This window comes from Polypterus senegalus, chromosome 7, assembly GCF_016835505.1.
Source record: "Polypterus senegalus isolate Bchr_013 chromosome 7, ASM1683550v1, whole genome shotgun sequence".
Classification (NCBI taxonomy): domain Eukaryota; kingdom Metazoa; phylum Chordata; class Cladistia; order Polypteriformes; family Polypteridae; genus Polypterus; species Polypterus senegalus.
The window spans coordinates 89,410,691-89,429,018 of NC_053160.1; the positions used below are offsets into that span (position 1 = coordinate 89,410,691).

At 35.9% G+C, this 18,328-nt stretch overlaps 1 protein-coding gene across 3 annotated transcripts in view; it reads left to right on the plus strand.

Annotated features, from left to right (window-relative positions):
* The window catches only part of LOC120532703 (synuclein, alpha interacting protein), a 243,708-nt gene that overhangs the window by 211,315 nt on the left and 14,065 nt on the right, over positions 1 to 18,328 (plus strand). For all 3 annotated transcript variants that reach the window (XM_039758998.1, XM_039758999.1, XM_039759000.1), the window contains exons 6-10: positions 6,061 to 6,240; positions 6,975 to 7,088; positions 8,583 to 8,708; positions 15,441 to 15,610; positions 17,848 to 17,940. In XM_039758998.1, coding sequence (XP_039614932.1) covers positions 6,061 to 6,240; positions 6,975 to 7,088; positions 8,583 to 8,708; positions 15,441 to 15,610; positions 17,848 to 17,940 — 683 coding nt within the window. The remainder of the gene's footprint in view (positions 1 to 6,060; positions 6,241 to 6,974; positions 7,089 to 8,582; positions 8,709 to 15,440; positions 15,611 to 17,847; positions 17,941 to 18,328) is intronic.

Here is an 18,328-nt window from a genome sequence, read left to right on the forward strand (position 1 = left end):
CTATTTTCTAATACACTTATTTCAACTTATAGTTACAGACAAGTGAAGTCTACTGTGGGAGCAACAGAAAAGCAGGAGACACCAATGGATAGGTCCACAGGTTATCACAGAATAAACTCCTCCATACACCCACATTCATTCACACCCAGCTAGATTGGAGTCACCAGTTTGTATAACATACAGGACGTGTGAGGAAAACTGGAGTATGTGAAGAAAATCCTACACAGAAAGAATGTCAGATAGTGTCTGAGATAGGATTCCCATCTACTCTCCAGGAGCTGTGAAGTAGCAACATTATTCCATCCTTCAGACTGATTATGTCATTGACAATTAAGGAATCGAGAAAATCACTTATATTATTAGAAACCCTGTAGCTGCTGGTAGGTAAGGCAGGATCAAGCACAAGTCAAACACATGCCAAAAGAAATCTCTCAGTCCAAAAGTTAATTTTAAAAGGTTTAGTGAAAATTAAAAGTAAACAGTCCACACAAGAATAAAAGCAAAAAAAAAAATGGGAAAAAATGTCTAATATGTAGACTTGATAATATATAATATTCATTCATTATCCAACCCGCTATATCCTAACTACAGGGTCACGGGGGTCTGCTGGAGCCAATCCCAGCAAACACAGGGCGAAAGGCAGGGAACAAATCCCGGGCAGGGCGCCAGTCCGCACACCCACACACCAAGGACAATTTAGAATCGCCAATGCACCTAATCTGCATGTCTTTGGACTGTGGGAAGAAAACCCACGCAGACACAGGGAGAACATGCAAGCTCCACACAGGGAGGACCCGGGAAGTGAACCCGGGTCTCCTAACTGCAAGGCAGCAGTGCTACCCGCTGCACCACCGTGCCACCCACAACATATAATATATATGCAAATATTGAATATAATTTATATAACTATCAAATGGCTCTTACACCCTCTATGCTTAAAGTCTGGCAAATAAACTCATAAACCTGGTATTATTGGGCAGACATTCAAACAACTGTGCTATGTATTTTATGTTTAATTCATATCAAAGTGTTTTCCAATTAACAAAAATAAATGAAATAAATACAAAGTGATAATGAGTCCCAGTGGTGATTGGAGTTATATGTTCACCTGGGGGTCATCTTCTTATAATGAAATGAGCCTCACTAAATAAGACCAGACGTAACTATTCAATTAAAGAAAACCAAATAAAAATAATGAAAAACATATATTATTTTTTGCTCTCATTTCTATACTTTATTCATCACCCATGTTAACAATTACACAATTGTGTTTAGTTTGAAAGAACAAGAACTTGTTCCATTCTTGTTTTTTACATACACATATATGAAACATATACTATATATATAGAAAACAGGGCATTTAGATGTCTTACTTAAATACACCTCCAGGTAGTCTTGTCATTTCTGTCTAAATTGACTTCTGCCATCTTATTTTAAGTATTATTTCATCTGTTTGTATTCATACCAGATGCACTCTCTCTTTATTTTTGCTTAAATTCAAGTTCACATTCAACTGCAGATCTATTTGCATGGTAATAACTTTTTTTTGCCAAAGAATTGATGATATATTAAGTAATTCATTTATACATTAAATGATAATAATAATCTCTGCAATTTTTATCTTGTTCTAAATCCTGCATATTTTATATAAAGGGACATCAACATAAACATTTCAGTAATATTTTTTCTGTATCATCATATAATTAATATATTTGTGAAAATGTTGCAATATTTGCTATAGAAGTAACTGGGGGTAGTTTATAACGTCATTTTCAGCATTTATAAAGCACACAGGATATCGATACATATCAGAAATGGATATTACAAAAATGATTTTACTTTTTGCTTATCAATTCCCATCCCACCTACTGCATAAGAGGATGAGTATATCAGACACTTTTGTTTGAGTAAAAGGTCCTTTACAGGTCCTAAGCTGACTGCTTCATTAAATATCAGTGTCGGTAACAGAGAAAAGACGTTCCTTGGATTCTGGCCTTAGTTTATCTGGAGAAAAGCATTCATAGACAATGTGAAATATGCAAATTCCACAAAGGCAATTAACATCAATCTTCCCAACATTCACATTCTCTGATCCTGACCCTGTATTGGTGCCACTGGTAAGGTGTCAAAGCTAACTGTCTCACATACTCCTAAACAGCCTGGCATCCCCTTTTACTCCGGCCAAGTTAGGGCCATGTTTTTACGTGATGGTGTGGTCTAGCAGTTTCCTATCTCCAACACAGGCTCCTGGAAAGTACTTTCTTCTTGCTGGATTCTTGGAATTACAATCCATCTTAAGCCATTCTAATAAATGTGTTTTTTTATATGGAAACAAGAAACTTCATTGGAATGTGACACTACATATGAATACACCAATCTATACTAATAAAAGGCAAAGCCCTCACTCACTCACTCACTCACTCACTCACTCACTCACTCACTGACTCATCACTAATTCTCCAACTTCCCGTGTGGGTGGAAGGCTGAAATTTGGCAGGTTCATTCCTTACAGCTTCCTTACAAAAGTTGGGCAGGTTTTATATCGAAATTCTACGCGTAATGGTCATAACTGGAAGCAGTTTTCTCCATTTACTGTAATGGAGATGAGCTTCAACGCCGTGGGGGCGGAGTTTCGTGTGACATCATCACGCCTCTCACGTAATCACGCAGTACATAGAAAACCAGGAAGACCTAAAAAAGCGCTGAAGAAAACATGCATTATATAATTGAGAAGGCAGCGAAACAATAAGAAGCGAGCGAGTGACATATACAACCATATTCATGACTTCTGCTACTTCGGAAACAAAGCACGATGTAAACCTACACTTTAAATTAAGTTCATAGACAGGCTGCCGCTGGCGTTTGTAATTTAGTGCCTGCCCATATAAGGCCGTCCGTCAGCGGCAATCCAATAGCAAACTCCCACTAAATATTCACGGGTTAAGGACTGTGCTTATGCAGAGGAAGATGAGATGGTCAGGGTGGTGTTTGGTAGAAACTCAGCGAAACTGCGAGAGAAAGTTTTAAGTGCCAGGACTAAGGTAACATTAAATACAGCCATGGACATAGCACGAGATGGCACCAGCACAGCTGGGAAACTTCGATGCATGTACACCGAGCGGCTCACGTGAACTGACGAGTGCACAGATAAAAGCAACAGTTCCAAAGAGCTGAACAAAACCGAATTACACAATTGAAAAGGCAGCAAAAATATGAAGCGTTTGATACATACAAGCATATTCATAAATCCAAAACAAAGCACACGTTGGAAAAAGTCAATGTCCCGCTAAAGGAAGACAGTGTAAAAAAAACGTGCATGCAGTGTGTCAGGTCTCAGATAAAGAAGAAGACGAGCTGTTTATTGATGCAGTAAGAAATGAATCGATGAATGAAACCTGTCATCTTTACAACGATTGACAAACACGGAATGTAACTTGAATACAACACATCCTACAAATACGAACCTGTTTGAAAGAAATAATGATAATCAAATCCTTGATGACAGCAACACTCAGTAACACTCACAAAACAAATACTGTATATTGACAGTCATGTTACGTTATTTTTAAATGTTCCCTTTTCTTTTCATAGCTTTTTAACACACTACTTCTCGCTGCGATACGCGGGTATATATATATATATATATATATATATATATATATATATATATATATATATATATATATATATATATAACCCGATCTACATACTCGAATAATGGATACTTTATTCGCCATCAATGATTGTTTTGGTAAAGCCATACTCAGTGTATTCATTAGATGAACGGTAAAAAAGTAAGAGCGAGGGAAGGATGACTTATTGAGGCATGCAGGCTGTAGTGCGTCAACTCTATCTGAATTGCGATCACATTTGAAAAATATATCTTTTCAAGTTCTATTTAGTCCATATGTGTCAAACTCAAGGGGCGGGCCACATCTGACCAGTGTAATTATATCCGCCCGCGAGATCATTTTATATACTGTATTATTGTTATTAAAGCCGGGTATATGAAGCGCTGGTAACACAATAAACTACAGATCCCATAATGCAGCGCTTCAGCTGCCTTGCCGAACACTTACCGAGTTAATCAAGTTATTGCGAAGCTAGCTCACACGATGCTGAAGAGAAAAGTTGATTCTGAAAATAGAGCCTTTAAAAACCGATGGGAGGCTGAGTATATGTTTACTAAACCCGTGTGTCTCATTTGTGGAGCTAATGTGGCTGTAATTACAGAATTTAATCTAAGACGGTACTATGAGACAAAACATCAGGTTAACCTGAATGCAATGCAGAAGATACAGAAAGCAGCATAATTAAATAAGAATCTGACACTTCAGCGGACGTTTTAACCCGTGCAAAATTTACAAAGTGATTTCAAGTGAAGCTGCTTTTATGGGAGACACAAATGCACCAGTGCAACTTGCCCCACTTTCCCTGTTGCCAAGTAATGTTAAACCAAGTCCTCACTACGGTGTTCCCAAATACGCACTTTGCTGATAAACTGAGCGCACTGAGTTTGCACGGCGCTTTGGTGACTTTGAAGAACAAAAAAAGTCCGTCTACATGCGGCTCGAACCTTGTGCATGTTTGGTAGCACATATCTGTGTGAGAAGCTCTTCTCAGTGATAAAGACTAACAAAACAGCACACAGGAGTCGCCTCACTGATGAGCACCTGCAATCCATCCTGAGAATCTCCACAACACAGAACCTCACACCAAACAGAAACGAACTTGTGGCCAAAAAAAGATGCCAGGCGTCCAGCTCTAAAATGACATATGAGCAAAGACAACTGAATGATTTGATTTGTTATTGCACGTAAGAGCGGGAGTCAACCGTTTTAACAAACAGCGTATTGCACTGATACGAAATAGCTGTGTGTGTATATATGTAGATATGTATGTATATGTATGTATATGTTTATATATATGTTTATATATGTGTGTGTGTATGTATGTATGTGTGTGTATATATGTGTGTGTATATATGTAGATATATATGTATGTATATATGTGTATATGTATAGATATGTATATATATATATATGTTTATGTGTGTGTGTGTGTAAATATATATATATATACAGTGACAAAACAATTACATTGACAATCAGGTTACGTTATTTTCAAAATGATTCCTTTTCTTTTCATTGCTTCTTTAACACACTACTTCTCCGCTGCGAAGCGCGGGTATTTTGCTAGTGAGTATATAATTTGTGAGTCAATTATCATAGTGTGTCCATCCATCTTCTTAACCTGCTCTTGCAGGGATCATTCGCAGGGCAGCTGGAGCTCAGCAATCACAGGGTGAATGGCAGGAACAACACCTGGACAGGACGTTAGTCTAACATAACACTTATTTACACAGTATACAGTATATCATGCTTGTACAACAAACAGCCTATTTTTTACTTTAATTATGTTTAATTGCATTTTTAATTAGTTCATTGACTTTTTGTTTAAAGTGTTGTTGTCTGACGGTGATTACATCCTGGTTCAATTGCGGGCTCAGGTCTCTTCTGTTCATCATTTGTCCGTTTTCGCAATGTATAATATGTATAGGATTTTAGTTTCCTTCTGTAGCCCTGGCAAACTGTTAAATTGTGCCAGTCTGTGTGTAGCTGTGTTTTTGTTGTCATGCCCTAGCACTCAAATGGTTCCTCCTGTATACCCATCACTCCTAGGATAGGTCCTGCCTCCTTCTGACAATTGATGTTTAAAGTTCTCGCACCTTATTCAACAGTACGTGTTAGACCACATATTTAACAAGAGGAAAGATGGCAATTCTAAAACCAGTGAGCAATGCCAGCCCTGACTAATATATAATCACACTTCCCATTAAAAGTCTCCACAGAAAGCCAAAACCAAGTCTACCTCAGTTTGTAAAGCATTTTGCCATCTTTAGAAAATCAGGCCCAGAGTGATCTGTTTATTTCTGGTTTTGGAACAGTTCTGATTTGCATTGCTAAGTATAAGAACTAAAGTTAAAATATTTGGCTGCTTCCAGCATAGTAAACTTGGCGCCATTCTGTTCTGATTTTTTTCTTCTCCAATGGATGCTAGCCACATTTAGCAGCTGATAACCTGGAAAAAATCCATGATGAGAATGGAAACAATCTGTTGCACATCTCAGCTTTGCAAGGACATACAGACTGTTTACAGCACCTCACGTCACTAATGGGAGAAGACTGCCTAAATGAGAGAAACAATGAGCAACTCACTCCAGCTGGACTGTCGATCAGGGTAAGCAAAGTCAATGGACGACTTTAAATTCAGCCCTTTTTAATTTACTGAGTAATGGTTAGTATAATAAAGAGCACATTAAATGTTTTACAATTGTTTAATGGGCTTGTGTGCTGTTTGGCATGTAGTCCTGCCTGTTACCCATTGCTTAGTAAGGTTTAGCCATCCTTTTCCTTTTGTTTTTCTCCACTGGCTTGTCAAGTTTTGTAATTGGTCTTGTTTTTGGTTATTGATTTGGCAACATTCAGAGATCTGAACCTTCTTGATTTAGAATTTTTGTTTTACTTTTTTAATTACCAACCTAGTTTTGGTCAACTTAGTTTGTTGTATGTATTGGTGTCTATAGTATTTTTTTTATATTTCTTCCTTCTGGAAATTATTTGCTTTTATTGCTTCTTAATTAATCCTTTATATTTAACATTCCCTTTCTGGAGTTACTCCTTGTTATTATAACAATAAAGTGATATAAAGTACAATAATTAATAGTTGTCAGAATTACAAAAAGCATGGGCAATAGTACCTGGATGTTTTTCTCATTTTATTACACTAAAATAAAACATTCTATTTTAACTTTTAATTGTATTTTTTAATTTTGTTCTTCAAAAGTAATGATCTTTTTATAATTGCAACAGTATTTTACTCAGCCACAACCCCATTCATTCACAAGATGTAATCTACTACTGTATGTATAAAACATCAGTACAACTTATTATTTCCTCTTTTTCTAATTCCAGAATGGACATTTAGAATGTGTTCGCTGGATGGTGAGTGAAACTGAAGCCATAGCAGAACTGAGCTGCACAAGAGATCACCCCAGCCTTATTCACTATGCAGCATCCTATGGTCAGGTAAATTGAAGACAAGTCCATAAGAAACATAGTGTCTAAGAAAAGAAGACATTTACTATGCGGAAAGTGGCTTAAAATACACTTTATAATAGTAGCGGTGTTAATTATCAAGTTAAAGGTTTAATGAACATCTCTTAGATTGTTCCTTTGAATATTTTTACCAGCTGAAATAGCTGTATTATGAAAGTGAATGCGCCCTGCGGTGGGCTAGCGCCCTGCCCGGGGTTTGTTTCCTGCCTTATGCCCTGTGTTGGCTGGTATTGGCTCCGGCAGACCCCCGTGACCCTGTAGCTAGGATATAGCGGGTTGGATAATGGATGGATGGATGAAAGTGAACATGAGTGCATGAAAATGCCCTATGACCAACTGGCGTACCTTGCATTAATGCTGGGATCAGATTTTTTTAGGCAGATCATCACTCTCTCTTCTTTCAAATGTTTTATGATTGCTGCCTCACACCTAATGCTGCTAGCAAAGGCCTCATCTCTCTGTGACAATGCACTGGAAAAAGAGAATTCAGAATTTACATTGATGAAGAGATTATAACATTATGGAATTTATAAACCCCATCTTTTCTGAGCTCCTTTAAGAAGATAGAGATGCTCTTCTGGAGGTTGAGAGTTGACTCAAACAAATGTGTCTGCAGAGTACAGTCAAATACTCCTGCTACCGTTTAGGTTTTCAAGGTTTCTTTAGCAGGTTCTCTGAAATTCTGTGCCTTCTCGCCACATCAACTTAGTATCTCTCTTCACCCAACTATTTGGAATTTATAGCATACGAGCTGATGACAAAAAACAGGTGTGACCAACAGGGGGTGCCACTGAGCTCCTAAACCCTGAGACACAAATACACAGTACCCCACTGGGTTCAAACAAATTCCCAAATCCATTTCCACAACTATACAATATATTTTTTGTCTCCTTCCACACCACCCACATAGTCTCTTTCACTCTCCTACCGACTCTGAATACTCATGGTGGAAACTCGGTTTCTTTTATGTCAGACTTCTGGTGCCATCGCATTGCACACTGGAATCACTTCTGGTTTCAGATGGACACACTTCAAAAAGGTATAACAAACCACTGCAGCTCCCAAGATCCCTGAGAAAGCTGTTCCATGAGACTCCAATTCCCAGCCTGCCCTCTGGGTATCCATATAGGAGTAACATAGATGACACCTGTACAGTACATGCATGGATGGTTACTTACATCAAATCCTTTGATATGTTGCTCTTTAGATGGGTGGGGTGAAGAAATGTTGAATCCAAGTTGAATGTTTTTTTCTGTCTGATTGATTTGTAAAAAATAGCCTCATAGATAAAAACAAAAAAGGCAAATATTTCATAGTATTCAATGCCATTTTGACATCTTTATATAGACTGAAAAAATTCTTAATGTGAATTTTAGCTAAACAGTTTTGAATTTCAATTACAGGATCTGAAATTAACTGTTTATTTTTCTCTTTATTTTCATTGGGCCTTTTTGTTTTCCACAGGAAAAGATCCTTTTGTGGCTACTTCAGTTCATGCAGGAACAAGGAATTTCGTTAGATGAAGTTGATCAATATGGCAACAGTGCTGTACACATTGCTTCCCAACATGGTCATCTTGGATGCTTACAAGTAGGAACTTTTTTTGCATTACTGTGCATTATATCTGTTTCAGGTTGGATTGCATATTCAGAATGGACTGTATTTAAAATTCACCTCTTATATATCAAATGTCATTTTATATGAGTATAATCAAGGTTCACTCTACTATTTTTCAGGTTTGACTTTATATATTCAAAAATTACTCCATATATGCCATTTTTGGCTTTATACATTCATAGATGTCTCCACATATGATTTGATTTCATACATTCCAAATTCACAATAATCAGATATTTCATGTCCATTTAATTCTTTATTTATTCACTACATACATACCTGTATGTATATAATGTACATGAATTATTCAAAGGAAAATATCTATTTGAGTGATATAAATCCTTATAGAGAGCCCAGTGTGGTCAGAAACCTGTAGTGCATAGCAACACTGAACTATTTTTGAATTATTCTATGGCTTGGATTGCATACCCAGCACCACAAAGGTAGCCCCTTCAATTCCAGGATTTCTCCAATGGCTTTCAGGTATCAGCTGTAGATGTTCATCAGTATTCATGATACTGTATATAGCATACATGACATGATGGTGAATTGATCTTCTGGAACAAAGTCTAAAAAACAATGAGGAAAAACATAAGTACATTTATGTTAGGCAGAATGCCTTCATCATATCAGTGGCTTTATTCTGTCCTCTGATCTTATCATTTTACTCTTTACTATATATGAGGACTATACCTGTCTACAAATTTTATATTTGTTATGAAAGCCTATATTGATTTTTTTTTTGCTATTTATTCATTAGCATTCTTACCTAATATAATTTATTTTGATTTTCTTGTAACTATTATCTTTGACATTTTCTAAAGGATTTTGAGATATATCCTGCGGATTAAAACATGCTATAGAAATAAATCTTGTTGTTGTCCTCCACAAAGAGCTTAGGAAGATTATATCAGAAATTTTAGACTTTCTCAATAATGGATTTAACAGAGCAGAACTCTGCCCACCATACCTCAGACCCACCAGTAGTTATGGAATCAATGAGAAAATAATGTGGGTAACAGATTTTCCCAATTAAAATTATGAAAGTATAATTAAATATATATCTAGAAATATAAGTCATTAGAAACTTACCTAGATGTTGCCAACCCAGTGTGGACCAGCTAAGCGTTTCACAACATGCTATCCACTCAGTGCAGGGCTTCAATGTCAGTTACCACAGAATCTAAACCCACCTCTATGGGCAAAGAGAGTAGCTGCATGAATCACATTCAAAAGGTGTGTGCAAGAGAGACATCCTGAAAGCAGAAAGCAGAAACCAGGCATTGGGCGACTATAAACAGTTATTTTAATATCAGTCCTGTTAAATGTTAAAGAAATTTACAGACAAAATAAAAAAAGATAATTGTATGCAGATATAAAGCAAAAATATATACTGATATAACCTCTATAAAAACAAAAAACATCCTACAAGTAGTTAAATCTGAAGGTTTCACATAGGTTGATTAAGTGCAGTGATAGAGCACAGCTAAACAGCAATGACTCCTTTTCATTTTTGTCACTTGACTACACCATGATTAGCGTTAATTAGCAGCATAACCAAGTGATCATGGTCAGAAGTAAGTAGCATGTGAGAGGTCAGGGCAGAGCTACCAATCAATACGCTCTTTTGTTTGCTTCTGTTATATAAATGTAATTTTATTAGCACACCTGAGCTTTTGCATTTCTGAAGTTTCAAAATCCGAATTTAAAGAAGAATTAAAAAAAACAATTTTTCAAGAGAAGCATATGTTACTACTTCATAGTTTTTCTGTGTCATACTATACAGTTTTCCTGTATTACAGTATATTTTAAAAGTATTATTCTATTCAATTTAAAGGGTCACAAAGCAGCTGGAGACTTTAACAGAAAGCATAGAGGGCAAGGCAGGCACAATCTCTGGACATGGTGCCAGCCCATCACAGTGTGAACACATACACACACACACATACACTAGGGCCAATTTAACATGTCCAGTCCACCCAACCTGCATGTCCTTGGACTGTAGGAGGAAAGCAGAGCATCTGGAGGAAACCAAATGGACATGGGAAAAACAATCAAACTTCACACAGGGACAACACCGGATATGAACCCTGGACTACTTGTTGCTACCTACATGTGCTATAGATACATACAGTATACATACTGTATTCAGTGTACACACACACACACATACTGTAATATCAACTCCAACTGCGAAATTATGTAAGTAAACATCTATAATATGGAACTATAATATGGAATAATATGATGTAATAATTCAGTCTTTACATATTTTAAACACTGTATCTCATATCTGAACAAGGTAGTATATGTAAAAGATTTAATCTAACAATCTAAATCTAACTGTTCTAAAAGTCAGAGATTACAAGATAAGGTCACATTTAATAAAGAATGGCCTTCACTGGTGTTTATTAATAGCAGCTTAAGGAATGCACATAACACAACTGTGTGTGAGAATTTTATCAGCAGTTCACCAAAGTCGATTTTAAAAACTATGCTTGCCACCCAGGACTCTACTGGTTTCAGTTTGTGTGTGTTCTTATATTATCATTCCTTCACCGTGAATAAGAGGAACATTTTGTAAACAGCAGTAATCAAGTAATCACTCACAGGCCTGTATGTTTTAATGAACTTAAACTTCTGGCACCATTGTACTCTGTTGGGAAGTCTTTATTTACCAAAAGAGTGGGCTATGCATTGAATATTTTCAAATTAATACCAAGCCTTTTCGGTCTTCATTTGTGAGAGGAATCCTGTTGCCATTGTTCTATTTACATATGACAGAATGTGCATTTTCTCACCTTCCAGACAATAACATCACACATGTTGATCCAAAAAAGCTTCATCTAATTCTTTTGTGCTTTATGTGCTTCCATTCATTTTTTAGTTGAATGTCTCGAGAATAGATTTAGCAGCATGTAAGCAGAAGAAATAAATGTTTAGTTGGCTTTTTTTATTGTTCATTTTATTTTTCCACATTATGGATCATTAATGTAATATTTAATATGTCAGGACAACCACAGACATACATGATGGACTCTTGTGAATTTGACATCTGTCTTACTATTCTCTCAATTGTGTATGTAATTTATATTTAAAAATGCATAAGCTGCTAGCCTGTTCATAATACATGAATATGCTAAAGTAAATCAATTAATTGGAAACATTCACACAGACATAGAAGATACAGCATAACGTGTTCAAAGAACACATATATCCATATAATGATTTGACTTTTTCAAAGCTTTTTTCCTTACAGACCATTTAATATTTTTACAGAGAGTAAAATAGCTCTGAGCAAAAACTACTGTGACTACTATGCCAGTTCCATTTTAAAAGTATTTGATATCTGAGTAAAACAATGGTATTGCACATACAGCTCATTTACACTAAATGGAAAATGTTTGTGGACCTCTGACCATTACACCTATATGAGCTTGTTGGACATTCCATTCCAAACCCATGGCCATTAATATGGAGTTAACCCCTCATACCACCCCAGCCACAGATATAACAGCCTTCAATCTTCTGGGAAGGCCTTCTGCAAGATTTTGGAGTTTGTCTATAGGTATTTGTGCCCATCTAGCCATAACAGTATTTGTGTGGTCAGGTATTGATGCTGGAAAAGAAGGCCCAGCTTATGATTGTTGTTCCATTTCATTCCAAAGGTATTCATTATGGTTGAGGTCAAGGTTCAGTGCATGTCCCACACCAAACACCTCAAACCAGGTCTTTCTGGACTTGGCTTTGTGAACAAGTACAGTCGTGCTATAACAGAAGAGGACGTTAACTCATTCTTTTGCCATTAAGACGGATGAGCCCAATTTTCTAAAATGTTTTTGTATACTGTGGCATTATCTGTACCAATCACTATAACCAAGGGGCCTAGCCCAAACCATGAGAAACATCCTCTCACGATTATAACTTCTCCAAAAACATTACAGTTGGCACTGAGCAGTCCAGATTGTCGTAGTAAATCATGACTTATCACACCAGAGAACACATTTTTACTGCTCTAGTGTCCAGTAGTTGTGAACTTTGCGTCACTCCAGCCAACTCATGGCATTGAACATAGTAAGCTTAGTCTTGTGTGCAGCTGCATGGTCATGGAAACCCATTTCATGAACCTCCCAATGCACAGTTCCTGTGCTAGTGTAACTTCCAGAGGCAGTTTGGAACTTAGTTGTGAGTGATGCTATAGAGCAGGGGTGTTGAACCAGCTAAATTGGGGCTGCAAACTCCAACCAATTTCACTCCAATCACTTTCTTAATGAGATGACGAGTCTTGCTGTTAATTACACTCATTATTTAATTCCATTGCTTGTTGCTGCTCTCATTCTGCCATAGCACCGTCAAAATGTTTTGGTGACCTGAGAGATTAGCCTTACTGAGACCTTCACCTTTCTTTATTTTCGGATATTGTGTGATGGGCACAGGTGAGCTGATCATGTGGCAGTTTGTTTTGTTTCTCATTATTATTTGGCTGCTAATTAAGGAAAAAAGAAACAACAAAGGGGACATAGTCAAGTTAATTAAAATAAAGGCAAAAGAAATTAATTAGCAGCAAAAACTGGTCACTAATGAAGAAGATGGTTAGAATGAAAACCTGCAGCCACTGCGGCCCTCCAGGACTGGAGTTCGACACCAGTGCTACAGAGGATAGGTGATCGTTACCTGCTATGCATATCAGCACTTGTCAGCCTCCGTCTGAGAGTTTGCATGGCCTACCATTTCATGAATGAGCTGCTGTGGCTCCTACCATTTGACAATTACACCACTTATGGTTGACAGGAGCAGATCTAGCAAAGCGGGAATTTCACATACTGACTTGTGGCACAGGTGGCATCCAATGAAAATGCCACTTTTAAAGTCATTGAACTCCTCAGTATAACCCATTGTTCTGCCAATGATTTTTCAATGGAGGTTGCATGGCTATGTCTTTGATTTTATGCAACTGTTAGCAATGGTTGCCTTTGACACATGTACTCAATAATTTGGAGGGGTGTCTGCACATACTTTAGTGTACATATATTCCCCCAACCCACATTATGCTTGCTACTTGACTGTGATAAGTTTTGTAAAAAACAAAAAGTTGAAAATGAAAAGTGACAAGTGATGGGCACCAAGTGAGCAGTGCTGAGTGTCTAGTAATGGGTCATGATTGATGAGTATCAAGTGAATGGTGATGCATTGTAAGTGCTAATTGATGTATGATGTGTGAAAAGTGATGACTGACAAATTAATTCTGATAAATAATGAATGACAAAAGCAGAGTGACAGATGGAAGTGTAAAATGATACATGACATGGAGTAAAAGTGATGCTTGATGATGGGAGAAATGAAAATGGACACTGTGCATACTGAGCATCACTGTTGTGTATATGTGACCTGTTAGTGACTAAAACCAAGCTGTTTTGCCTGGAGCACCATTTTGGATTTTTATGGATTTACTCTTGCTAATCCAACTCCCTCATACAGTCTGAAGATATTTTGTTAGATTAATTCAGCATTTCTCAACCTTTAAGTATTTGCGACCCGAGTTTTTATAAGTTTTAATCACGCCCCCCTAACGTGTTTTTGAAATTGTTCTTTTTTAATTAATGATATATCATAGATGCATATTTTATTATACCTACTTAACTTTTATCGACATTTATCTAACTCTATATTTATTTTTCTAGTATCAGAATGTAGTTTAAGTTAATTTGTTTTGGTTTCAATAGATGTATTTTTCATATTTTCGATTCTTGTTTTCTTTTTTTCACATCTTCGCGCCCCCCTTTTTGTTACTTCGCGCCCCCCTAGGGGAGCCCACCCCACAGGTTGAGAACAACTTGGTTAATAGATTGCTATAAATTGGATCATTCTGAGCATGCGGCTATATCTCTAAGGTTGCCTCACGTCATTTTCAGGGTTTTGCCTTGTTGTTGTGCTGTTCATCACGTTATTGAGATCAGCTTTGACTTCTCATGGAAATGGTAATAAAGAAATGGTTTAGAAAGTGAATGGATAAATAATGAAATCAAAAGATCTAAGAAGAGGAATCTATGAATGCATCACTTAACTCTGTGACAAATAAATTAGGCATTTATTATATTTTTAAATTGTTAACTAATGCAGTTGTTTTTACTTTTCATTAAAATTATTTGAATATTTCATGTTTAGGTTGTTACTGACACATTCTATAGTGTAACCTGCTTTTTCATCCCATATATTTAGATATTAAACTGTAAGGACAATATGTATTATAGGGATTAAAGTTATTATTAAAAAAATTAAAATCTATAGGCAAGATATTCATATCTACAAACGGTCACTGACTGGGCATCTGTTTTACTTGTTGTTTAATGCAATTACATTTGTAAATACAGTATACAAAATAGTGTACTTTTCTGGAACTCAGTAAAGAGACTAAAATGCACATACATTGTAAATACTGCATTATTATAATAGATGTTTGCAGTAGACTAATGCCTTGTTCACATTTGGTTTCTGATCAGAATAGGCTTAAACTCCCTGCAAACCCATACTTAATTAAATACGCTAGAGAATGTTATGGTGTATTACATTATGTTATCGCAGATATATTGTACGTTTAAGTTCATGTAGCAAAAATGATCGTTCATTGGATTTGTTGTATATTCCAGCATTTAAAAAAATGTTCTAGTTTTAAATATCAGTTACAAACAGTCAATTTTGTTTTAGACACTGGTGGAGTATGGCGCTAATGTGACCATTCAAAATCAACAAGGAGAGAAGCCATCCCAGTGTGCTGAACGACAAGGGCATGTTACCTGCTCCCGCTACCTAGTTGTTGTGGAAACCTGCATGTCTCTTGCATCTCAAGTCGTGAAGCTAACCAAACAGCTCAAAGAGTAAGTTAAACATACTATATTATATCAGAGATTAGTTTAATTGAATCTTATCTGTAAATTTTAATAGATAATGTTATTTCAGATTAAATCTCAGTTTGATTATTTTACACTTTGCTTTGTTTTGCAAAGGCTGGCTTCCCAAAACTTCAAATTGTTTGATCATCAGCTCTACAGATTGAAATGCATTACTTAAATGTTTATCCAAGCCATTTCTTTTGAAGTTACCTTTCTGAGTCTCAAACATTTTAGTTTGTTTCTTTAACATAGTTTAGATTCTCATTTACTTCTGGTAGTAATCCCATTTTATCACTCTCCATATTCAAACTCAAAAATTAAACAAATTGGGAAAGAATAACATAACACTGAATTCTGGCTAAAATTCTGACAGTAAGACAGTACTGGTTTATTGCCCTTATTTCTATAAGCAAAACACACAGCACATTGAAGTGGTGGATTAAATATGTTTCCTAAGCTTGCCATAACAATTTACAAGCAGATATTTATAGTTCGATAACATATTGCAGCTGTATACTATGAGTTTTAAAATCTTTAAAAATATCTTTACTTTATTTTCCACATTTTCCAAGACAGTATTGTTCCAAGTACTAAACGTTTATTACTCTGAGTCTTATGAGGTCTATCATTAATTTTATTGTGTTATTATTTAATTCTACTTAGCATCTATTAATGGTAGTAATAGAGAAGTTTATTGTCATGAACACGTATCACAATGAAATTCCATCTTGTATAGTAGTAGTAGTAGTGTACATACAGTGAGTAAAATAATATGAAATACTAGCCTTTCTTTACACATGCCTAATGCAATAAAATGAGTGTGCCATTAGCAGCAGGCCACCATTACCATTACTTATAAGAACACATTATGTGGAGATTAAATATACTTTACCAAATTAAGACTCTGTGATTCAAACAACTATTTGTTTTTACTGACTACAATATTTGCTCATTGATTCATTATCAAACAAGTGTGATCTGATTCAGGTTTGGGAGGGCCAAAGCCAATTTAGATCACAAATCTAATTTAGATTACAAATCTAAATTTCACTAGGTTCAGTTTATGAAATTTTCATTACTTGAGCAGCTAAATATTTTATAAATGTTCTTGCAGTACATACTGTATGCCTGTCATATGTAGAACAACATTTAATTGTATTAATTATTTATTTTAAAAATTTCTTAACTGTTTCAGTTTAAACTACAGCACTTTAAGATTACATTTAAACTGTGTTTCAGATTACAAGTTTAATTATTCCATGTTACAAAGAAAAGTATTATTACTGATAACCTTCTGGGGAAAAAAACACTTATAATATCCTATTTCGTTTAGATAAGACAAACCACGGCAGCACTGTGGAATGCAGACTGAAAAATAATGTGCCACTAATGGGTTCCCACATTATGAAGTTTTAAAGAATATTAACTCCAATATAATAAATGTTTGGCATTCTGTTTAACAGAACATATGCTTCTCATGCCTGCTTTATCCAGCTGACAGTCGTGGGAGGCTGGACCCCAAGGCAGGAGCCATCCAGAGGCATGGCACCAGCCATTCTCTCACACACCCACACTTACCTGGCGTCAGTTTGGATTATCCAACAAACCAAAACTGCACATCTTTGGAGATGTCTTTCTTTAGAAATTAAATGTTTTGCTTTTGACCATATTAAATAAATATTTTAGTTTGCAGCAAATATTGTTTTCTTATTGTAAAGTTTTGATAAGTTTTAAAAAATTATTTTGAAAATTAGAATCATCACTGATTGTATTGCAAAATTGTTGTAAATGTCTCTTTTGTATCAATTTTATTAATTGCTTATATTAACATTGTTGATTATTTAATTTCTTTATGTCTAAGCATGTTATGTGGCATCTGGTTTGTGGGTGGTCACCCATGAGGCGGGGCCGTCTGCCCATCATCATCAAGGGACTGCTCTGTGCTTTATAAAGACTAAGGATAACCTACAGTCCCTTGCGGTTCATTATGAATGTGCTCGTGGTGGTGCTTTTCCCTGTGATTAATCTTTGCTTTTGTGAATTTTATGGGTTTTGAACCCATTGCTATTTGGGTTGCCTATTTTGAAATATTTGACTTCTGTGCCTTCTGTATTTTTGTGCTTCAGAGCATGTTTTTTTATCAATGAATCTTTTTATTTATAAGATTCTTTGTTGCCCTTTTTCTATGACTAGTTTATACAGCTGTTCTCAATTCTTTGCAGACATGCTGCTGAAAGAGTTACACTACAACGTCAGCTTCAGCAATTACTGGAAACACAACGTATGGAAGAGGGAACACCCAATGGTTCACCTTGGTATGTGCTTTATTTTAAGTTGTTGCTTTTTCAGGATCGGTAATCAATATGAAGTAGGTGTCTTTGGTGCCTGAAACACTGAAGTATTCCGTACAACAGTTGATCAAATTGACCAATATTTCTGCATTATTTTGATGTAAATGTTTGTAAAAATATCCAGTGCTATAGATGATATACTATATTATGTAGACTAATACCAAAGAATTCTAAGGTAACTTAATGCTGAGTTTTATCTGCTTTAGAAATATAATAAATTCGGCACCAGAAGTCAATGTACTTATTTAGTTCTCTTCCTGAAATGAAGACCAATTTTGATGTTATGAATAACAAGAAATATAATTTTTACTGTAACATAATACTTAATTTTTTTAAAGATTGTTCCTGGTCA